The following is a 23,812-nucleotide window of genomic DNA, read 5'->3' as shown; positions in this document are numbered from 1 at the left end:
TAAAAAGCCATTATGGCCAATGCCTTCGTGTTTTAACACATGAGACCAAATATAAAGCCAGTGGCTTCAAGCTTTGAGCGGAAGCCAAGCCAGCAGCTTCAGACTTAGGATATTTCAAGTCCAAGTCATCCCATCAGCTAATCATTTAAATTACAAGGCCGAAACAAAAGCCGAATCTAATATACCACGTTATTTTGTGGAACTTAAGCTCTCTTTGTGTCCATTCAAACTCCATGGAAACAAAACATCACAGGGTGGTGCGGACTGTTTGACACAATTGACTCGCATTAGGGTATGAAAAGTTGTTTGGCTCTTGTCTTCGTCCTGTCTGTTACTATGCAAGCAACGTTTCAGACAGTTAGTCCACCGGCCATCGTCAGGCATCAGTTGATTCCGAAAATGACAGGCTGATTTTTGGCTTTCAGGCACGCATATGTCACAGCCTGAAAAAGTTGTGTGGCAGGCTCATTGGCACGACGGGACGGGGTACGCATGTTCTTGTAAAGAAAAGTCGCTACTGCGGTGGACTGAAATCATCATGACCAAGCCGATGACAGCATTCTAAGATCTTATGATGCCGAAGCAATGAGGGGCGCAGGCAGGATGAGGCGAAGGCTGGCTTTAAGCCAGACCCATAATTTAAATAAACTGGAAGACAGGTTTATGTGACAAGCAAATATTTGTCAGCACAAAACTTTCGTAATCCCTCAAAATATAACTGCGATAAATGTACAGGATGTGAGAGTGGTAACAAATTTGGCATGCGCCAAGTGCTGACTTCAACGCTCTTCTGTTTTCTTGTGTAGTGGTGCAGATCACTACACAATAAAAGGTTCCATCAAATCGCTGTGAAACCCCCCTCCATGAAGTACAGCGATTGCACGGATCGAGGCAAGGGAGTACATCCCAGATCCCAGAGAATGTCCGGGCACCCAGTGGACCTGCCTGGTTACGGGCCTGCGCATCAAGTGGCCGCAAGCCCGGATCAATGTATCCCGTTTTGGAGCAATGAGGCCCTTTGCTGGATTTAAAGATGCATTTTGTGAATCGTAAAGATCCTGTTCTGGATCAGAAGTTTCTTTATGCACCAGGAGGCAGGAGTCCCGCACAGAACGTCTTGTTTTCTGATAACTTTGCTAGGATAGCTAGCTAGCTAGATTAGCAAGCTAGCATGGCCCAACTGTCGACATTTGTTTACTTGAGTATTGATGCATGCACAACTTTACAAAGGAGCACATGCCCCGGCACCCCCTCTCCCCCCGCTCTGAATTAGACACCGCCCAGGACACCCCTCTGAGGAAGCCCATGCCGTCCCGGATGGACCTTACAAATTCCTACCCGCGCCCTCCCTAACTCAAAATTCTTGGCGCCGCCCTGCTTGTCGAGCGTCATGCGGACATCGCGTGAAGAGCGGTGCTGTGCATGTTTCCCTTCCCAACCGTGCCCACGCAAGCTCGTTGTCGTGGTCCCTGACCGCCCCGTCTTTCTGCCGTGCAGTTTTGCCGTGTGCCCGAGGGCGGCAAGGGCCGCTGTTGCCAGCCGCGGCCCTCTGAGCCGCTCCGTCAGGAGGTCGTCTGTGATGCCGGCACTCAAGACTGCGTCAGCCCGGGCCTGTGTGGCAAGGACGGCTACATCATCACCGACGGCTCCGGCCTGCTCGACCTCAGGATCAAGGGAAAGCAGGTCAGTCAGCCGGCCTGAGGAGTCATCATCACGCGACGGATGACCCGAGGACGCACGTGCAGTCTCTTCGTCTCATGGCACCATCTATTATTAGAGGTACCGATGCTGCCACAACATGTGCAGGGCTCATTTCATTCAACGGTGCGTCGAAATGGCCACCACACGAGCTCACACACTAGAAATGGATGCCAAACACATGACATGAGGCAGTATTGATCATACTGCTGTCAGTGCGACATGAGTCATCACCAGAGCACTTCTCTTGCCAGGGGCTCCTTTGACTTGCTAACTAGGTTGGTGAGGGGTACACGTGGCTCGCTGCCAAATTGTGCGTTGGACTTCAAACATGAAAGCACGATTAAAATGACCCAACAGATCCTCTGAATTTTGAGCCTACATCCCATTATAAGGTTGTTGCAAAATCCAGCTTTACGTTGCCTCGAAATGGGAAGTTATTATTGATGAGCAACACAATTTGGAATTTGTAGCAATCTTACCATTTTTTTTTTTTGCTTTTTTGACGTGGGCAACGCAACTTAACACGCTGTCGGGTGGGATTCAAATTGATCGCAAAGGCTTTGCAGAATTATTTCTCACCGGTGGGGTGTAACAGAGTCAAATTATGCATGGCTTGCTATAGAAAGTTGAATAGCGGATCTTTTAAGGCGAAAAATTAGTTGTACCTTTTAAGTCGCTGACCTATGGTAGGCCAAAGTCAGACCATGGCTGTCACCAAAGGACATTTCCAGGTAACCGTTTGATGTGGTGCAACAACGGAGTGTTAGATAAAGCCATACTCATCTGAGGTAGTTTCTAAGGCAACACAAAAATTGACTTCGGAATTACAACCAATCCCATCGACCTAGGGACCGATATGAAGACCAGCACAACGCCAGAACCAAACCTGTTTTTTTACTCGAGAACATGACTTTGGGGAATCGTTTCTGGTCATTATTTCCATGTTATTAATGGCACGGACCACAACAGACATGTTCTATGGGATTTTTGAAGTTCATACTCGGTTACTGTCCTAAAATGACCCAGGTCAACGTTTTGTTTTTAGGAACATATCTCCTGGCGTAAACTCAACCGCTTATCCTAATGACAACATAAGAGCAATCTCGCAGATAGATGGTGACTGACTTTATCAAGGTCAAACAAGGCCACTGACATCATTCACATTTCCTTAGAACAAGTATCTAGCTCAACAGCGGTGGCTTGACAAGGTATGGGGCACTCAGGACACCAATTTAAAGCTTGACCTTTTTACCTTATGTGACTCAAGTTCATAACCTAAGGAATCGTCAAGTTTGACACAAGCAAATTTAAGCATATGCAAATCCATACTATACATTTTGTATGTCTAGCTATCTTGGTTTTTGAAATCTCAGGGGGTTAAAATGACCCGAGCCCGAGCGAATTGTATTCAACCGGCCACCCAGGCGCGTGTTATAATGACCGAAATACACGGAAAAGTCGTGTTTTGACAGAATACGACGTCAAATTGATCGGATAAACCTTTCCAAACGATTCTTGGAAGTGACACCCGTGGTGTCACTGGTGATACATATACCCTGATGGTCAATAGTTCCATGATGGTGGGACTACCACTGACGTACGCCTCTCATTGCTAGCCTTCGATGCACCAACACGCCAACCGTGCCAGTCATGTGAACGTTCCGTACTGCACGTGTTGCGCATCACACCATGCACGATGCGGGGACGCGAGCCGCAACTTATGTCAGTTCCCCCACCACACGTGTGGGAATTCAGCGCGCGACGCCCAGCCGTTCCAACAATGCAGGGAGGACGCCTGACGACGGGCGTCTCGCAGTACTGTGGGGACGGCGTCCTGCCGCGCGTCCGACCATCCGTCGGTGCTTGGCTGGAAGCGGCGCTTTGGGACGGGAGGGTCAGTGTACCGCGGGGAGAGGGGCGTGGCCAGAACCCTTCGACCAATGACTCGACGACCACATGCAGCCAGACGAATGAAAACCTAGCTGTGTCAGCATTCCAATGCAAGATATTCCTGAACCTGGCGCAGAGGGACGACGCGGAGGGAGCCGGCCTCAGCACGGAACAATCCCACGGACCAGCAACTTGTAAAAGGGTTGCGCCAATTGTGCATGCATTATAATGATTTACTGAATAGTTCGTCTCACCGGCACCCTGGGGTGTTGTGCGTTTACCATGGACCACATGCCAAATTTGTGTGGTAAACAGCATGCATATTGGGATAAGCAACTAAAACATTAAGCGCACGTTGGTCCTGAATGCAAGGTTTTATATCCGCGATCTTCCGCTGACGCCTCGTGTCCGGTTTTATATCCGCGATCTTCCGCTGACGCCTCGTGTCCGGTTTTGTTTCCGCGATCTTCCGCTGACGCCTCGTGTCCGTTCTGGCAGTACTGCCGGGACTCTGGAGGTCAGGAGGGCATCTGCTGCCTGCGGCCACCGACCACAACGCCCGCGACCAGCCGGCCCCGACCTCGGGAAATCGCGTGCCAGGGGTCCCAACAGTGTGTCACACCCGACCTTTGTGATGAGGACGGCTTCATCATCACCGACGGCTCCGGTCTGATCGACATCCGCTTCCTCGCCGATAAAGAGGTGAGGCTGGCAGGCTTACTGATCCACCAAGCCGTTTGCGTATCCTATATCCTTGTCATGCCATTCTGTTTCGGCCAGGTCTGTCAGTCTCACTGCCTACATTGCAGACCAGCGCAACCAACCAAACCAACGCAGACCGCACAACATCCCTATCAACACTTTGCGGTAGCCTGTGATGAAGTTCTGGCTTTGTGTGAACTAAATCCATTTTGTTCGCTGACACGTACTGAGTGGTACGGACGCATCTCCGATGCAGTCAATCCCAGCATAATACCGCAGGGGGGAGCATGCAAAGGCATGACTGTGGCGTTTTCCCCTATATGTGTGCAACACCCCAAACACAGATTATGATTGACATGTTGCTGGTAGTCACCACGTCAGTGGACCGGCGTTGTGGCTGTAAGCTTTCTCGGTTTGAATTGGCAGTAAGTTTTATATGCGACCTGGATTGAATGTGTTCTCATGCGTTTGAAGTCACTTATCGGGTGCAACACGGACATCGCGTGAAGAGCGGTGCTGTGCATGTTTCCCTTCCCAGCCGTGCCCACGCAAGCTCGTTGTCGTGGTCCCTGACCGCCCCGTCTTTCTGCCGTGCAGTTTTGCCGTGTGCCCGAGGGCGGCAAGGGCCGCTGCTGCCAGCCGCGGCCCTCTGAGCCGCTCCGTCAGGAGGTCGTCTGTGATGCCGGCACTCAAGACTGCGTCAGCCCGGGCCTGTGTGGCAAGGACGGCTACATCATCACCGACGGCTCCGGCCTGCTCGACCTCAGGATCAAGGGAAAGCAGGTCCGTGAAGTTGACGCACTGCCGAAACGAGACAAACGCTTCGCGCGGTGGCACAATGCAGAATGAACGCCAATACACGCCTATTTTTGCGACAACAGGCAGCTGACAGCTCCGCTGGGTTTGCCATAGCTGAGAAAGCCTTGCACTGGTTTGTTGATGTCATGACATCTTACGCCGCCAAAGGTTGGCCGGACATGATTGAAACACTACCTGATTATATGCCGCGGCCGCAGGAAGGCCTTCAGCTCAAACAATGCGTCAGTTTGATCACAAGTGTGTTGTTCAAAAACATCTCTGACGCCTTGGCTTACGTTCCACGCCGGCCTTGCAGTACTGCCGGGACTCTGGAGGTCAGGAGGGCATCTGCTGTCTACGGCCACCGACCACAACGCCCGCGACAAGCCGGCCCCGACCCAAAGAAATCGTGTGCCAGGGGTCCCAGCAGTGTGTCCCACCCGACATTTGTGATGCGGACGGTTACATCATCAGCGACGGCGTCGGCCTGATCGACATCCGCTTCAACTCTAACAACGGGGTGCGGCCGGCAGGCAGTTGCAACAGTGCGCAACATAGCGTCTTACGAACGGAGGACAACTCCTTGAATAGAGGGAGCGACACTCCACAGTCCGCGGATTCTGAGTCAATGCAGTTTGTTTGGCAGCATTAGTTGAATCACGTATATGTTGTCGTCCATCATCATAAGCGCCAAGGCTGCCGCATACCGACCATTCAGCTCTTCGCCTTATAGGAGCTGATGTCACCTGAACAATTTTCACTTGGTCTATCCATAGTTTAGACTTATGGTTTACATGTGCGACGAAGCTGACTCTCCCTATTATACACGGCATTGCTATAAACGCGATTCAATCACCCAAGGTTCGACTGAAACTAATCTCGTGCTTGCTTTCCTTTGCCAATCAAGTGAGCTCCCCTTTCCCAGAGTTGCTCTGTTCGGGGCTGCTTTCGTGTTACTCAAATCGCCTTATCCTCCCCACCTAGCTACCCTAGCGCTCGAGTGCTCTGAACTATTCAAGCGATTGGGTGACGAGCCCGGTTTCGTTTATGGACAAGCCCATCAGAGGCGCCTGTAGCCGCGTTAGGCCGCCGTGAGTGAGCCGTTGTCCCGCGTCGCCCGCAGTACTGCCGAGCAGAGGACGGCAGCTGCGTTAGGCCGCCGTGAGTGAGCCGTTGTCCCGCGTCGCCCGCAGTACTGCCGAGCAGAGGACGGCAGCCGCGTTAGGCCGCCGCGAGTGAGCCGTTGTCCTGCGTCGCCCGCAGTACTGCCGAGCGGAGGACGGCAGCCGCGTTAGGCCGCCGCGAGTGAGCCGTTGTCTCGCGTCGCCCGCAGTACTGCCGAGCGGAGGACGGCAGCTGCGTTAGGCCGCCGTGAGTGAGCCGTTGTCCTGCGTCGCCCGCAGTACTGCCGAGCGGAGGACGGCAGCCGCGTTAGGCCGCCGCGAGTGAGCCGTTGTCCTGCGTCGCCCGCAGTACTGCCGAGCGGAGGACGGCAGCTGCGTTAGGCCGCCGCGAGTGAGCCGTTGTCCTGCGTCGCCCGCAGTACTGCCGAGCGGAGGACGGCAGCTGCGTTAGGCCGCCGCGAGTGAGCCGTTGTCTCGCGTCGCCCGCAGTACTGCCGAGCGGAGGACGGCAGCCGCGTTAGGCCGCCGCGAGTGAGCCGTTGTCCTGCGTCGCCCGCAGTACTGCCGAGCGGAGGACGGCAGCCGCGTTAGGCCGCCGTGAGTGAGCCGTTGTCCCGCGTCGCCCGCAGTACTGCCGAGCGGAGGACGGCAGCCGCGGCACGTGCTGTCTGCCGCCCGAGAGCCGGCCGCCACTGGAGGACACCTGCGGCAGGAGCCTCGACATCCGCATACTGGGCGTCAGGCCCGACTCAACTGAGGCCAGCTTCGGTACCGTACTGACTGCGGTCTCAGCACACCTCGTGCCGTACTGCACAGCCTCACAGCACCTCGCAACGCTGAGCACAAGTCCACTGGACTCACATCGCACCGGCCAGCCTTAATGTGCCCCGCATGGCTTGCACAGCTCCCTGCTTCAGTGTACCTCGCATCGTACCGCACAGTCTTAGTGCACCCTGCGCGGCACTACCAGCCCTTGCACCTCGCACATCTACACAACGCTAGCGCACCTCTCACCCTACCACATAGCTCCAGTATACCTGGCACGGCACCGCATAGCCATGATGCCCCCGCACCACACTGCACCGCGTTGGTGCACACAATTCCTTTATTATATCCGATTCCTGCGCTGTACACTCAATTCCTTTACACCTCGCATCGTCGCACGCAGTCCCAATGCACCTCTCACCGCACCACACAGTTTCAGTACACCTCTTACCGTAGCACATAGTCTCAGTACACCTCTCACCGCACCACACAGCCTCAGTACACCCCTCACCGCACCCAACAGCCTCAGTACACCTCTCACCGCACCCAACAGCCTCAGTACACCTCTCACCGTACCACATAGTCTCAGTACACCTCTCACCGTAGCATACAGTCTCAGTACACCTCTCACCGCACCACACAGCCTCAGTACACCTCTCACCGCACCGCACAGTCTCAGTACACCTCTCACCGTAGACGCAGTCTCAGTGCGTGTTTCGCCGTGCTACACAGTCTCAGGACGCCTCTTACCGTAGCATACAATCTCAGTACACCTCTCACCGCGCCACACAGTCTCAGTACACCTCTCACTGCACCACACAGCCTCAGTACACCTCTCACCGCACCACACAGTCTCAGTACACCTCTCACCGCACCACACAGTCTCAGTACACCTCTCACCGTAGCACGCAGTCTCAGTACATTTATCACCGCACCACACAGTCTCAGTACACCTCTCGCCGTAGCATACAGTCTCAGTGCACCTTTCGCCATACCACACAGTCTCAGTACACCTCTCACCGCACCACACAGTCTCCATACACCTCCCAACGCGCCACACAGTCTCAGTATACCTTTCATCGTATCACACGGTCTCAGGACGCCTCTTACCGTAGCATACAATCTCAGTGCACCTCTCACCGCACCACACAGCCTCAGGGCAGGCGAAACCATCCTGTGCGGTGTCGATGAACCACACAACCTATCACACCCAAATAACAGCCTCGTATTGCCATGCCATGCTTTCGCGTGGCACTGGAGACGTGGTGCCAGTTTTTGCTGTTGCTCCTGTCTGGCAACATCCGCGAGAAGCTGGCAGGCGTCCACATGTGAGGTGCAAAACAGTAATCGCGAGCGCGCATGCTCAGTGTAATATACACACACTATGTTCAACTGAGTGCACCACACATAGAGCTTTGTGGCCAAGTAAAGCAACGCACTGCACGCCGTCAACCTACTGCATATCGCACCGCATGTCGTCAGCTTACTGCATATCGCACTGCATGCCGCTGACTTACCGCACTTTGCAAGGCATACCCGCATCTCTCTGCACCACACCACACTGCATGCCACCAGCGTACCTCGTGACAGTCGATCATTCCTATCTGCCGACACTCGCATGCCCCAGGCAGCTCACACCGCAGGCCCATATTTAAGCTCCACAGACATTCAGTCTCGTGATATGCCTCACTCTCTTTCAGCCTAGTTAGATGATTTCGAGGCCGTCTCACCTGACTCCTCCTGTCGCACGGGCAGTCTATTTCAAACAGTGCTATTGTGCATTCCAAGTGTGTGCGACGGCATAATGCCGGATTACTCCGAACTGTTGCTCCGCCTCCAGTGACCTTCAAAGCGATGCCTTTGCATGCATGTGGTCTCGACTTACTGCAGCTTTCGCACTTTGAATATGTGTTCTAATGTTCAACGTTATCAGAGAGGCTTAACCCAATGTCAGGCGTGGTCATCTGAACTGACCAAGCTGTTCTCGTTGACAGGCGAGCTCCCATGGCAGGCTATTATATCCTACACCAACTACACCTTCGTCTGCGGAGGGTCCCTCATTGGCAGGCGCCACATCGTTACCGCCGCTCACTGCGTTCAACGGTGAGATTGTAAGAGATCTGGCTCATCGAAACGCCACTTGGAATCTGGCAACTTCCGGGTATGCTGTCGCCCGTCAGGGCAGTAGCAAAATGACCGCATGCCCTCGGAACGCACTTTGGTTGGATCGGTCGCCGGCACTCCAAAGCAATTCAGTTCATGACGCCGACAACCACATTACTTACGTAATGAATGCTGGCGTCTGGCCTCTGTTGTGCAAAGGTTCCATCACCTTACCGATTCAGTCGTATGTCCAGTGAAGAAAGCAACTGAGCGGACTGTCGAACGTTTAGGCTGCAGGCGTCGGAGCTCCAGGTGCGGTTGGGCGAGTACCAGGTGAACGCCGAAAACGAGCCGCTGCCGTACCAGGACGCGCCCGTCTCGAGCATCCATGTCCACCCCGGTGGGTAGGCGCTGCTCGGCTGGCGGCCACCGCAGCCTCACGCGGCCGCCGCTTCACCTGCCGCCGATCGGCGCCGATTTCAGGCTGTCTTCTGTTGCTCCATGCGGAATGAGTCTTAACGTTTTGTGAGCATGGAAATGCAATGGTGGTTGATTCAGACCAATGATGTTGATATGCTGGCGGGAGTTGATATTTAGAGCCGTAGTTTAAGCGAGTGTACTTATGTTTAAGTTTCGGAATGCCCGATTACAGCTGTTCGTTCATGCCAGAAGAGTTCGGGGCGAAAATAGCCAATAACCTGTCTGCGAACGTCACCTGGTGAGCCGCTGTATTTACAGCAATGGCCTACTCGTGCTGCAGGTTTTAACCGGAACTCGCTGTTCAACGATGTGGCGGTGCTGGAGCTGAAGAGAGAGGTGAAGCTGGACAGCCATGTGCAGCCCATCTGCCTGCCGAGCGCGGGCCAACGGTTCACAGGCCGATGCGTGGCGTCCGGCTGGGGCAAGGCCGCCTTCAACGGTGGGTACGAGGCGCCCGCCTGCCTCTTAACGCCTCTGACCAGCTAGCAGGCGATTGCGATGCCCAGCTGGCAGGCGATTGCGATGTCCAGCGGGCAGGCGATTACGATGTCCAGCTGGCGGGCGATCGCGATGTCCAGCGGGCAGGCGATTACGATGTCCAGCTGGCGGGCGATTGCGATGTCCAGCGGGCGGGCGATTGCGATGTCCAGCGGGCGGGCGATTGCGATGTCCAGCTGGCAGGCGATTGCGATGTCCAGCGGGCGGGCGATTGCGATGTCCAGCGGGCGGGCGATCGCGATGTCCAGCGGGCAGGCGATTACGATGTCCAGCTGGCGGGCGATTGCGATGTCCAGCGGGCGGGCGATTGCGATGTCCAGCTGGCGGGCGATCACGATGTCCAGCGAGCAGGCGATTACGATGTCCAGCTGGCGGGCGATTCCGATGTCCTCCCAGAACGGCAGTAAAACCTCTCTGGCCTCGTTGGCCTCTTTGGACCGGCAGTAAAACGCAAACCGTCTCTGAGTCGGCGGCAGGACGTAAAACCCCCCTCTGCGTCGGCAGGAGACCGCAATGTCCTGTCAAAGTTGGCAGGCGAGCGCAATGTCGTCTCGGTATGGAAGTCGATTACAAGTTCTACCGTATGACGGTCGAGCACAATGCTCTTCCGTGTGACGGTCGAGCACAATGCTCTTCCGTGTGACGGTCGAGCCAAATGTCCTCTAGGGTCCAACAGCTGAATGGGTATTTCTCGCAGGGCTGGCAGCTCAGCACATGGCCTGTTGAAGGCCAACACTTGTAGCTTGAACTGAGAGCGCCACCTATAAAGGCACTCCAGAAAACCCTCGGCAATGAATGCGTGGAACTAGCATCACTGAACATGATGCTGGGAGGAAGAAGTGGTTCAACCAAAACAACGGACCAGGAAACAATTTGGTAAAAACTCCCCTCTAAAAAGTAAATCAGAGCCGTAAAGAGCACAAACACACTGCGAGTCTGCCCGCGACCACCCGTGCGCTTGTAAGATAGTCAGTTGTAAAACATGCTTGATAAAGCGCCAAGCTGATCACCCGCACTGTTTTACGGCTAGACTTTGGCGTTGACAACGAGATGGAGTTGATCTCATGCGCCCCCTTATTGATCTGTAGAGTTCCTTTTGATTTTAATTATCTGAATGAAGACTTATACTAGCATAGGATGCTATGAGCTGTTCAACTTATTGCCGAAGCAACTCGCTCACAAGTCTACGATCTGAATGAAAAATATTTTGGTCACGTGTGGATGAAAGTGCAGCAAATTGTCCGGAAGAAAAACATTTCACCAACGTCGCGCAAGGGGTCCGAGAAAACAAATTAGAAGAAATCGTTATTTGAAGTGGATAGTCTGGGGCAGGGGGTACCAATCCAGGAAGTTTATTTCGTCATTGCGCACATCAGGCCCACCTTGACCACAGCAAAACTACCACCTCAGAGGCGAAGTTTTCGCCTTGATGTATTGTTTTTCCATAGCTGACTTGTGGCTTGTGACACACCATGTTGCAAGATGCAAAGTAGCACGTTAAAAACTATATAATGGTAAATCAGAATATGCAATTGTAAAATAATGCATTACCTGATTCACCTGAGAGGAATCAGCAGTGATACCATCGGACAAGGTTCATTAGGATCCCCCTTAAGTCGCGCCAATATTTGATGCACTGATTCACAAGAACTCCCTGTTCTCTCATCGGACTTGTCCCTGATTCCGTACAGGATAAATCAGCGACGATTCCAGCTCGCAAGGTATTTGATGTATTTCTGATCCTGAGTGGCACAACACAGCTTGTAACGAACTACGACCCCGAATCATTCCGATAGCTCGACCCAGGAGTGAAGTCCCTTCGAGTCCTTTCCCGTGACATCAGTTCAGGATACGAATCCTGCGAACTATGAAAAGCTCGTATTAAGCGTGCGTTTTGATAACACAAGCAACTGATGTTTATCCTCGCATGAATTAGATCCGCAATAATAGGAATACGTCCCTGAATTTAGCTGAGTGGACTCACGGATGATTCCATCCGATACGATTCATCAGGCTCCGCCTTTGAGACATCTCAGTTTTTGAAGCCTTAGTCACCTTAGCTGAGATAAAAGTTTGGCTGCAGGACAAACCCTCACTGGACTCGGGATCAAGCACAGCCACACCTTTCACGTCCATCAGGCGATTTATGCCCCTTTCTCGTCAAGCGCGCTAAGGCCTGAATAGCTATGCACATCCTTTTCTCATGGGTGACGAGATGGAGCCCGTCGGCTCATGATTCCCCTCATGTGCACAAAGCAACTGTCGTGCCGTGTGATAATGGGGTTTGACATTCAAGACATCTTTGTGTCATGTCATGTCATGTCATTGGGACTTCGCGACGCACTCAGCTGCTGAAGTTACATGGCGCCGCCTGCTTCTCACCCTCGCAGGAAGGGCGGACACTGCGGGGAATCGAACCCCGTATCACTGGTTTACCAGACGCGCAGAAGTTAACGCAGACGCTTTAACCATTACACTACCGGCACCCCGAAGACATCTTTGTGGAAACCTAGCTGATAGTCGTTGCGCTCTTTGTGTTTACTGCTGAATGACGGACCACTGCGGCATTGAGCACTGTGCGAGGAACAGATTCTGGATATTTGTACATTCTTGTGACGTACTACACCCGTACAATACTGAGGGATGTAACGCAATTTTTTGGGCTGTCCACTCAGCGTAAATCTCACATGGAGCAAATTGATAGGTTTCCTGTTTTCACCAGGTGACTTCTCGACCGTGCTGAAGAAAGTTCGTCTACCAATGGTCGACAATGAGAAATGCCAGTCCATGCTACGGAAAACGCGACTGGGTCGATTCTTCAGGCTGCACAGGAGCTTCGTTTGCGCAGGAGGAGAGGAGGGCATCGATTCATGTCAGGTAACCTGTCACATGGTATGGTAAGCGAAACTTCGAGAGCCACGCTTTATCAATTGTCCTTCGTCAAATGATCCTGGTAGCACGTGAAATATTCTGCACGTGTGCTGAAGACTGTTGTGGACCTTTTAGTTCTCCAGCGACGGATTTCCTTGCATTGCCGTTTGTCTGTCAGTTCTTGTCAGCAGAAGCGCCGACCTCGTCATATGCCGGCACTCATACGGTGTGTTCGCCCGATCTGTTCGCATTGCCGGAGCACAGACCATCAGAGCCGGTCTCCGGTCAGTCAGGGCTGTCGGATGCTGTTTCGCCCAGCCGGACGGGCCATGTTGAGCGCGTTCCGTCGCGACCGTGCCGCGTCCGCATCACTCCCGCCCGGGCCGACAGGGTGACGGTGGCGGTCCGCTCGCCTGCCCGGTCGACGGCGCGTACGTGCTGGCCGGCGTCACAGCCTGGGGCATCGGCTGCGGCGTCAAGGACGTGCCCGGCGTGTACGCCAGCACCGAGGCGGCGCTCGACTTCATCAGGGAGGCTGTCGGCGCCGGCAGGCGGTGAGACCGGCCGCCGGTGTCCGTTCGGCCGCGGCGCGACCCGCGGCTGGGTGGGGCTCGCGCCCTCTGCAGTGCGCTGATTACTGGTGTCTGCGAGTCTTCAGCCGTCGGTACCGAGGCAGTGACACCGGGCCTTGGCGAGCGGACCGAAATTGCATCAGAAACAGCTTGTCCATAATGCAGCGGATGGCGACGGCGGTTATCAGAGGTTCGGAGCACACGTCAGGCGCTGTCGGCAATGGGCCACAGGACAACGCGTCGAGCATACAAAATACAGAGCATTTTTGCGTAGTTTCCATAAATATGTAGTTTTCCAGGTTCATGCAGGTTGGGTCCAGTATTTCGTAGGTTTATCTCACCATGCCTGTCGGAGGTAGAGGAGAATGAAAGCGCGACCATTGGGCATACACCGTGTGTATATTAGAAGATATGATGCATCTAAAATGCGCTATCCCGGCCAACGACTATGTGCTGTGCCTACGTTTTTGTTATTTCAAGTTGCGCTGCACATTCTTTGCATTTGTGAGTGCTTTCGAACAAATTTGTCTTTGCTTTTCGTGCAAGCTCTGAAGACGAAGCGTGAAGAAAGTGTCGTGTGTTGTTTTCTTTCCACATTCCGGCTGGTAAGGACAGCAGTGCGCAGCCACTTTGCAGGTATATAATATTGTTCATCTGACAGACACTGGCATGCGAACCTATCGCGTAATCGAACCCCGGAGTTTTGGAACTGGTGCCCAGATCGTTCCCTGATGAAATTCGCATTTTCAGAGTCGGTTAGGTGAACAATGTCATCTGCCTACAAAGCGGTTGCACAACACGGTATTTTACATTCGTAGCATGGATTGGAAACAACACACGATGTTAACTTCCCGGCCATAAATCCAAAGCTTTATGTTAGAGGAGAGCTGTCTCTCTTGCACGAATACTGGTGTACAATAGCCGGCGTAGGCAAGTTGGGACCCATATAACGGTTGTACGTGATGGTAGACGATGTGTTAGTATTACGCACGGGACAAGCGTTCTGTCGCCCCTATCTGGATTGGTCGCATCCGCACAATACTTCTGCCAGCTAGCTGTCGATTGGTATTATTGAGTCCTGAGAACGGCTGGATGGTGTTAGGCCTTCAGCCATGTACGCGTCATAACCCGGCTGGAAAATCAAGTGGCCTAAACATTGCGTGGATACTAACACACCAGGCGAGGGTGACAGTCCGAATAGCTTCTCCACCTGTGACCTGTATTGCGTTAAGCATCGTCACCTAAACAGATTGTTTCACAATGATTTTAGTACTGTTCCCCGAGCTGATGTACTCCCCAGTGTTAACCAAGTGAAGTGAACGTAAATACATATCTACCGAATCCTACCAAGTCTCTCTGTATTTAAAGGGTCGGCATTTGCGGAGCCTATTCCGAGCTATCAGCGACCAGTGAGACCTGCTGAGCTAACTGCCACAAACAAGGCGTGCACGGCCATTGGGAGCTGTCGAACTAGCTGCCACAAACAGCGTGAGCACGCAGGATTTTTTCCAACGTCCCATGCGCTACAAATGCGTGCATGATGATAGCGCAGTGTGAGAGAGGGAGAGCAAACACGTTCGGCACTCGAACAAGGGAATGTTAAAGCAAATGTTCCACATTTGAAGATATTAAAGGAGGCGGCAGATTTTTAATGAAGAAGACTGCTCTAGGCACCACAGTTGCTCTGTTGAGTAAATATGCCCAATGCGTCAACGTTTGATTGCACCACCGGACCTTGAACGACACTGAAAAGGAGCCAATGGACGGCCGTAATGCATGGAAATTGTGCTCACGAACGCCAGATATGAACGACTCGGCATCTGTATTTTGCTTGGCCTTGATCGCCGCATGGCTACTGGAATGACAAGATTTAAATTACGTCATTATGGCGTCATGAACGCCAAGGTTACCTCGAAATATTTTCCCGAGGTAATCTGCACATTTTTGCGGGCATGTACCTCAGATATAAGAGGGGCTAGGTCTTAAAAAGAACAGGACTATAATGTGCACCGAATTATCTTCAAGATGGATTTTTCAGTTCAAAACCTCATACCAATGTGGAACACTTCCTTTAAGTGAAAGAGAAGCCGAGGGGCACCGACAAATACCATTATGTTTGTGTTTTCAAGCATGTCAAGAAGGTGAAGGAAACGGCCGTTAAATGAATGCATTTCATATGCTTCGGGTGCCACTAATTTTTCAATATTTCGGTGGACTTTTTTAGCCGATAATACTCATAACTTGTGCCGAAATTGTTCTGGGTAGTTCAGGGACATAGTGAACTTAGATCTTAGATCAAAATGAGGTCATACATTTGCTATCACACCAGCCCGTTTCGGTCTGAGAATGTTAAACTTGATTCAGAATCGAGTGGTGAAAGAATTTCATGGCACGGCTTATGCGCACTCGCAAGCTTACAACGAACACCCCGAGGCCCCGTTGCAGTCTCCGGAGGCCGCGTGGCGTCGGTCCCGCGTCTAACACTAGGCGGCGGCCAACGGGCTTGCGAAAACGACAACGCCTCTAAAGGAAATACGTTTGAGCGGTTTAATATGTCAATTGGTACACTAAGAAGGCATTTCGGAAGTATGTTTCACCTGTGCAATTTTTACAATTATGATAAATATACAAATCGTGTTAGACAAATGGATTAGCATTGGCAGCACAGCGAACAGGTGTTGAAATTTGATCATAGAACTTGTCAAATAAAGGTAAAATCTCCATTTTTGTGCTTCTGTCGCTGTTGATCTCTAAGACACTAACCCAGCCTTCTTTGTTTTACACAATTTGTTTCACATGTTGATAATGAACAAGGATGTACGCTTCCAGGGGCACGGTACCTATGTTAAAGTTGGCAGGGCAAAACTCCAAAATGCCAAAATGTGCCCCCAAGTTTAAATAGTCTGCCCCCTCAATAGTTGCCCCTCACATTCAATAGTTGGCCCTCTTCAGGTCAAAATGGGTGCAATAGGGCATAGGGGTGTGATATTTTCATAAAATGGGGGGGGGAGTGTCAGATGTGTCAGGAGTGTCAGGTTCAGTGTATACTTGAGAAGCTTTTACTGGGAAGCGAGCTCGGTGATTGAAGGGGGAAGATGGGAGACATCGTTCGCTCTTAATTCACATAACACATTTGGGAAATAATGAAATGTCACGGTTGCTATGATAAATACACACAACCTTGTTGTACAACCTTGCTCATTCGACACATCTACGCCATTTGGCAAATAAGGCTATCCAGCTCCCTATGATTGTCCGCCCATTTCCTAACTGGTTTTTCTTGGAGCGGCGAAATTCCCGAGCGGGTAGGCATTTGAATCATTGGGGAGGGATCTGCTGCCACAGGGTAGGTGACAAAATACGACCCGTGCGCAGGCTGGTCAGAATTTTGAATGCGAATCAATGACTCACGCCAGAGCTGTTTTGCTCCTGGGTCTCGCCGGCTGCTTTTCAGGGGGTAGGATTTCTCGCGCCATTTTAGGTGGAAACAAACTCCGAAGCTTGAAATACTTGCTGCTAAAAACGACTGACAAAAACCGTAAAACCCGAGTTTGTCCTGAAAAACAAAATCACAGAATGATGGTCTTTCATGGGGATATTCCTTATCTGAGCCTGGTTCCCGTCCACCATCGGTGGCCGTCGCCCTGACCCGGCTGTCGCCCACATGGCTGACTGTGAACTGATCGTATGACTGCTTTTCTGCATGTTAATTAATCAGCATCACCACTTAGCAGTGTGTAAAGCATATATTGGACAGTTGTCACCTTACCGGTGTTCGCACTGTATTCCCTTTCACCACAGCACAGCAAAAAACAAGTTTTCGGGACACTGCCTGACTGAAGCATGAATCGGTCCATCAGACATTCATTTGCCCCGCATTCAACGTGGCCGGCTTGCTCGGCTTTTGAATGCAGGCAGGTGCGTATCCAGAGCCTTGCCAGGAGGGGGGGGGGGGGGGGGGGCACACAGCGTTGATAAAGACTTCCTTGACGGTGACCACCGCCAAAAAAAAAGAAGCAAAACGCCAACGCCGGATATAACTCATTTGTCAACGAATCTTGCCAGCAAAGGGGACATAGGGTTGACAAAAGCCCCCTGATGGTGAGAGGCTAGTCGCCAAAAATATTCGGACATAGCCCACTTGTTACGAGGGGTAAGGTTTTTTGTTTCTGTTTTGATCTGATTTTACCCCGTGAACAAAACAAACACAAAGACCAGACGCCATCGCGAGATCAATTCTGTTGGTATTTTGAAGACAATGAACTGCAAAAGTCAGACACTGAAGGACTCCGTGGAATAAATCTCTGATTCAGTAGACACTTTCTTAACCGATATAACTCAGACAATTTGCCACATTTGTCTGGGTTCTTCAGATACATAGAGGACTGAACATAGATTGTAGATCAAAATTGGGTTGGAAAGCTGTTTTGATATGGCTAACCCATGTCCGTCTTGAAATGTTCAACATTCAGTCCGAATCGATTACTGAAAAAACCTCTGTAACACGGTTTTGAAAACGTGCGTATGTCAATCTTAGCAACAGCCTCGACGCCCGGCGTTGTAGCCTCCATAAGCCGCGCAGTGTCGGCCAACGGCTGGCTGAAATACGTTCCTTTGAAAGCTTTAGGACATCAATTAATACCTTTAGAGGGTAGTCGAGGCGTTTCTTTCACCTGGGCGATTGTTAGATTGATAAAAAGGACGGTTTTTCCTTCACAGAACCGCTAAGTGATGCTGGAATCTAGAGTGGAATTGGAAGATTAAGGGAATAATATTCATTTTATCGTGTTGCTCTAACTGTTAATTTGAGCAGGGAACATACTCATTTTCTTAATATGCCCCAGTCTAACCTCTGAATGGCTCGAATTTACTTTGGAGGACGTTCAGAAGCATTATTTCACGACGGTCATTCTCAGCGCACAGCACCCGCCGCCTGGCGTTACCTGCAGCGGCTAACGCCGTTCCGTTTTACAAAAACAGCAACCCGACCAGCGCTGTTCTTGCTGCTGAGATTGCGAGCGTGCAGAGCTAAAACTGTCTTGTGTTCTTTGTTTCACTTACCGATTCCGCAGAAAAATGGATGTTCTCAGGCGAACATGGGTTGACTTTTTCATTCTTGACCTCATTTCGATCCACTCAGTTCAACACTTCTGAGACAGTTACGATTTCCGGACAAAAGGCCGGTGAGCAGAACACTAGGCGGCACGCTAACTTTACTGGTTCGGGGACGAAGGGCCATTCCGTCCCAGCGCGGAGTGCATTCCGACTGTTGCTCTGGCGACACTGGGACGGGATCCTTTAGTCGATCTAGATACGCTTTGACGGATGCATCATACCATCTTGAACTCCATGAACGTATGCTGAGGTAAATAGCCATGCAGAAGAACAGTTATATGAATATGGCACGGAGCTCTTGGTACCAGAGAGACCTCGGGTTTGCCCTAAATATCTCCGTTCGCCGCACATGACGCAAGAAGATGCTGCCATTCACCACATGGGGCACATCCGCTATTATTACCAGACGCTATCAACCACATGGTAAAAGTCTTTTAGTCCACAAAGTCCACATGTCTTTTAGCACATGCCACTCGCCACATGGAGCAAGTGCGGTTTGGGAAAGATTGCTGACGGGCTAAGTAAATCGGATGTGCGTTTAAGATGATGCAAAATAAGCCAAACGCAAATTAAATCTGAAAAAGTAAGAAGACAGTCAACTTTGCTGCCCCCCCATCTTGAAAAGTGGGAGGCCCATGACCCCTTCATCCCCTCTTCCCACACCCCTGCAAAAGAGTCAGAATGGGCCCTCTGCAGCGCAAAATAGACCATCCCCAGTCACTAATCGGCCCTCTACAGCTTAGAATAGACCCACCTCACGTCCCGAGTAGCACTTCTGTGGGTCAGAACGGGCCCTCTGCAGTCCAAAATAGGCTCTTCAAGGGCACAGTGGGCCGTCTGAAGGCCCGAGTGAATCCTTCTACAGGTCACTGCAGGCCCTCCGCAGTTGATAGTATGCCCTCTTCATATCAGATGGGCCCTCTACGGTTCAGAATAAGCCCTCTACAGGTCAGAATGGACCCTCTGCAGGCGAAAATGGGCCCTGCACAGCTAATAATGGCTCCTCTACAAGCCAAAGGGGACTCTTCAGTCAGCAATAAGCCCTCTGCCAACCTGAGTAAGCTCCAGTGCATGCCAGATGGGACCCTCCACATTCGGTAACAGGCCTTCCACAGGTCAGAATGGGGCCTGCACAGGCAGTATGGACCCTCTGCAGCTAAAATTGGCCATTCACAGTCAAGATTAGGCCGTCTATAGGCTAGAATGGATTTCCTACAGGCCAGAATCACAGAAACCACAGTCAACAATGGGCCGTCTAGGAGCCTGGATGGGCTCTTCTACTTGTCAAGATGAGCCATGTTCAGGCTAATATGAGACCTTGACAGTCAATTTTGGACTCCCCACAGCTCATAACGAATTCTCTTCATGTCATGATTGGCCCTCTACAGGCCAGAATGGAACCTCTAAATGTAAAGGTTCAGTCGCTGTACGCTCCTGCAACAGTTCAACACTTAGTTGCAGGTGGCGCTGTGACGCTGCGGGTGAGGTCAAGGCCGCACTCATGCCACTCACACCCGCCGGCTGTCATACTGCTGCCACAGGGGCGGGGTATCCTGGTCGATACCGAAACCCTCAGAGGGATGTATCATGCATTAGTCACCTAGCTGATACCAGGGGTCCTCTGACCCGATTACCTGGCTCCATAAAGGCGCAGGGGCCCTCATTAATGCAAAACATTCCATATTGTCACAGGTGTCCAATAATTGGCACATATATACATTTCGGCATTATGGGCTCTGGTGTGAAACGGATGGAGAGCTCCCCGTTCGGTACCGGGGCCCTGTCTGACAAAAGGCCTTCCACCGCCACATTGTGGACTCTCATCGTAAACTCTCATTTCTACGTTCGTTATCAGAGGTCCTCAACCAACGCAAGAGCCCCTGGCTTTTGGGGCTTCGTCCCTGTCCCTATCCAGCAAATGTTGCCTGGCTGATTTGAGGCCCCTTGCCAACACTGGGCCCTCAATTAAGCACTGTGGGTCCTTGACCAACAAAGAAGCCCTCATTGATTCAGGGGTCCCACCAATGCCAATCGCGGGCTTTGGCCTCTTCCCCTGCTTGGGAAATGGACCCTCAGGGCTCAGACCGACACGGAGCCGACTGTTCGGTGTTGGTGGTCGGTGACCGCATTAGAGACACGCGTTGTCCCAGCGTGTCCCCAATCGGTGCAAGAGGCCCTCTTATGGGATTTGATGGCCCGGTCCCCCCCCCCTTTGTGCCCTCCAATCGGGTACTTGATCGCCGATTCCGAGAGGCCCTTCGGCTCCTTTGCGGGCCTCTTGAGCACTGTCGCTGGCCGATTCTGGGCTCCCTGTCAATAAAGGACCCTTGTTAGGCACCGTGGTCCCGTGACCAACACATGGGCTTCTCACCGACTTACGGGACCGACCAATGTAAATTACGGATCTTTGCCCTGCCCCTGCATGGTAAATAGGCCCGATGGCACGGACCTGGCTCTGGAGTATAATCTGGGGCCAAATCTTTCGCGTGTCGCGGTCGTTGATACTCCACCATAGGACTGTAGTTTCGCAAAATAGGATTGGTCGGGTCGAGCGGAAAAACCTAGCACCAAATACACGCAAAAAAACATGCTGCTTCCCGGATTTGACCCAATTTCCTCTCAACGAAATCATGAAGTAGGAGTCTCTCCCCCCTCGCCAGCATGATAGGAAACTGCAGCCGATTGTAAACCCTTGCTTGCTCTGTCTCAGCAAAAGATGATGTCATTGAACATCTTGATAATTGTGTGTGGGTCCATCGTTGAAATCTCGGTATTCCACTCGGTATTCCACGGTATTCCACGGTAATCTCGGTATATCATCTCGGTATTCGATGAAGGGTCTACGTTATAGGGTTTCAGACGTCGCTAAACATGTGCGGCTGGGTGAGTAAAGAGTGTAAGCTGAATTGCGCGATTGATAACGTCTGCCATGGAAATCCCGGCTGATAACCGCAAGGCGGGGTGCAGGCCCAACACTCCCGTTAGACATGTTCGACACGGCTAGTGTTGGTAATGGCCGGGCGATTGCCACTATCGGTTTAATGGGTTGGTGTTGGTTGCCAGGTTTTTGCAACCGTTTCATCAAATTTTCACGACAAAGTGAAGTTGGATGGATTTAAGGGTGCCTCCGAATGTAGATGGCCAACAAGTTAGCTACGTTTTAGGTACAAATATTTCACTGCTTTTTTATTTCCGATAAGTGGTCGTAGCAAAACAATGCAACTAGCTGTGGTCTGCAGGATTAAAACACCGCTTACTAGTGCCAAAACATTCCCACAAGAGCACAAAACTAGATTAGAGCCAACAGGAAATGTAAATCATGTATAAAAAAAAACATGCAGCATGCAGGGAAAAACTCAAGTAAACACGGTACGACCGAGGAGCTCTGAAGGTACAAATAACTCAGTCAGGCGCACTAAACTGAGCATGATTTCGCAATTTCCATTGACTTTGTTTTTTTTTGCCTGTGAAACCATTAGCAGAAGCCTGCTAGCAGAATTTTGAGCTCCTGTTGAAAATTTCTTACATTTTCTTGGGGTCCAGAATATTTGGAAGAGGCTAAATTTACCGTTGGGGGGGGGGGCAAATTGAGCCCCCTACCAGAGGGGATTGCACATCGAGGGGGGGGGGTCACAGTGGCTTACCCAATTTTGGGTTAAGCATATGCCTATTCGGACTCGCTAGACGTCAATGCTTGCAACATTACCTGAAACTAATTTACATGTTTGCTTCACGAAACCAAGCAACTTTGGTTTCTTTGACTTCGGCTTCGCGACATCCGTTCGGCTGCATATAGATGGGCAAAGTAGCACGATCCATAGAACACCTATGTGATGCTAAATGGCTCACGTTCTTCGGCGGTCCCTGTATCCTGTTGAGCTTGCATATTTTTCCAGGCCTTCCGCATTCCCGCGCTCAACGCTCACATCAAGGCGCAAACTGGCGCTGCGTTGTGCTGTTATGCGGCACTGACCTGTTGACCGTGAGTGTAGCCGCGTCTCTGAGATTAAAGAGGGGGGGGGGGGGTACAAAACAGGGTTGGGAGCAGACTAAAATCTAGCCTAAAAATGGCGTACTGGAATGCGAAAACGTGAAAACCGTGCAACGCGCGTGCAAAGGTGCGGGAAGGGGCAAAACAATGTCTTGGAAAAATTGGGGCGTACGTTTCTACTCCCCTTTCTTCCCCTAGTGCATATCCCAATGCTCGCGATAGATTCCGTCTCGCATGGCCGGGTGCGTACTCCCGGCAGGACAAGGAGCGGCTGTTCTGCGGCCACCATCTCCGCCTGGATCTGTCCGGCTCGGGCTCCACAAACGAAAACAACATTTGAAAGGTGATAGGAAGAATCACTTCTCATAAGCTTTGCTGTACTCGTTTGAGAGTCATGTGACGCCTATTATCCGACGCATAATCCTCTGGATGTGTGGATGATGGAAGCTAACAATGCGCAAGTGTAGGCAACGTATCATAACCACACATGCAATCTGCACATGCAATCTTATGGCTGGTGTCAAATGTGGCCTGGGTCCTTGAGATCCGTGAAACCGTGGTAAAACCAGTGACGTAAATGGACGCTCAGCCTGCCTTTAGCTGTGCTTCCAATTCACTCAGCTTCTTCTAATACTTACCACATGAGCTATGTGGCCACAGCTCATGAACAGAGCCAGGGATCGATGGCATTCCCCAGCATACCAAGTACCTGTTCATATCAGAAATACCTACCGCACAAAACTAGTTCTGGACTCGCTGCTCCAGCACCGGCTGGCACCTGCCGGTTATGAGGATCGACCCCTCGGCCGAAACTTAAGATCTAAACAAACCACCTCAACAGACCAAAGATATTCGAGGGCGGTGCTGGTAAGTTGTCTGGGCTATTTCGCTAGTTTTCACCGAAACATGACTGGTGGAATTTGCACGATGGCCCCGATGAGGCCGTGAGCGGCTGTCGCCAAGGGACGACCGCGTTAAGCTGAGATTACACGAGATCTACAGCGTGTTTTACTCTGCGGGACGTTACTGACGGCAGCATCTCAGCTGCGTCGACCCATTACGCATGCAACCCTTGCCGGCAGGACCGCGTGGGGGAAGCGTGCAGCCGTGCGTCGCAGATACTCACCAGATACTTCTGACGACCCGTAACGTCACACACCTGGACAGGCCGGCCGCGGCGTGACGTCACAGGCACGGCTGCA

The 23,812-nt window shown here is 51.7% G+C and overlaps 1 protein-coding gene across 1 annotated transcript in view; it reads left to right on the top strand.

Moving 5' to 3' along the window:
* Nucleotides 1–14,843, top strand: part of LOC119091552 (uncharacterized) — a 32,463-nt gene extending 17,620 nt beyond the window's left edge. The window contains exons 7-16 of the mRNA XM_037214363.1: nt 1,498–1,683; nt 4,090–4,293; nt 4,891–5,076; nt 5,408–5,611; nt 6,845–6,983; nt 8,975–9,083; nt 9,374–9,483; nt 9,844–10,002; nt 12,784–12,938; nt 13,323–14,843. Of these exons, the coding sequence (XP_037070258.1) occupies nt 1,498–1,683; nt 4,090–4,293; nt 4,891–5,076; nt 5,408–5,611; nt 6,845–6,983; nt 8,975–9,083; nt 9,374–9,483; nt 9,844–10,002; nt 12,784–12,938; nt 13,323–13,490 (1,620 nt within the window). The 3' untranslated portion in view covers nt 13,491–14,843. The remainder of the gene's footprint in view (nt 1–1,497; nt 1,684–4,089; nt 4,294–4,890; nt 5,077–5,407; nt 5,612–6,844; nt 6,984–8,974; nt 9,084–9,373; nt 9,484–9,843; nt 10,003–12,783; nt 12,939–13,322) is intronic.
* The last annotated feature ends 8,969 nt before the right edge of the window (nt 14,844–23,812 follow it).

The sequence above is a fragment of the Pollicipes pollicipes genome, unplaced genomic scaffold, assembly GCF_011947565.3.
Source record: "Pollicipes pollicipes isolate AB1234 unplaced genomic scaffold, Ppol_2.1 Scaffold_3447;HRSCAF=4054_pilon_pilon_pilon, whole genome shotgun sequence".
Classification (NCBI taxonomy): domain Eukaryota; kingdom Metazoa; phylum Arthropoda; class Thecostraca; order Pollicipedomorpha; family Pollicipedidae; genus Pollicipes; species Pollicipes pollicipes.
The sequence above is the reverse complement of the archived record's forward strand: the minus strand, read 5'-3'. Positions and strand labels throughout refer to the sequence as shown.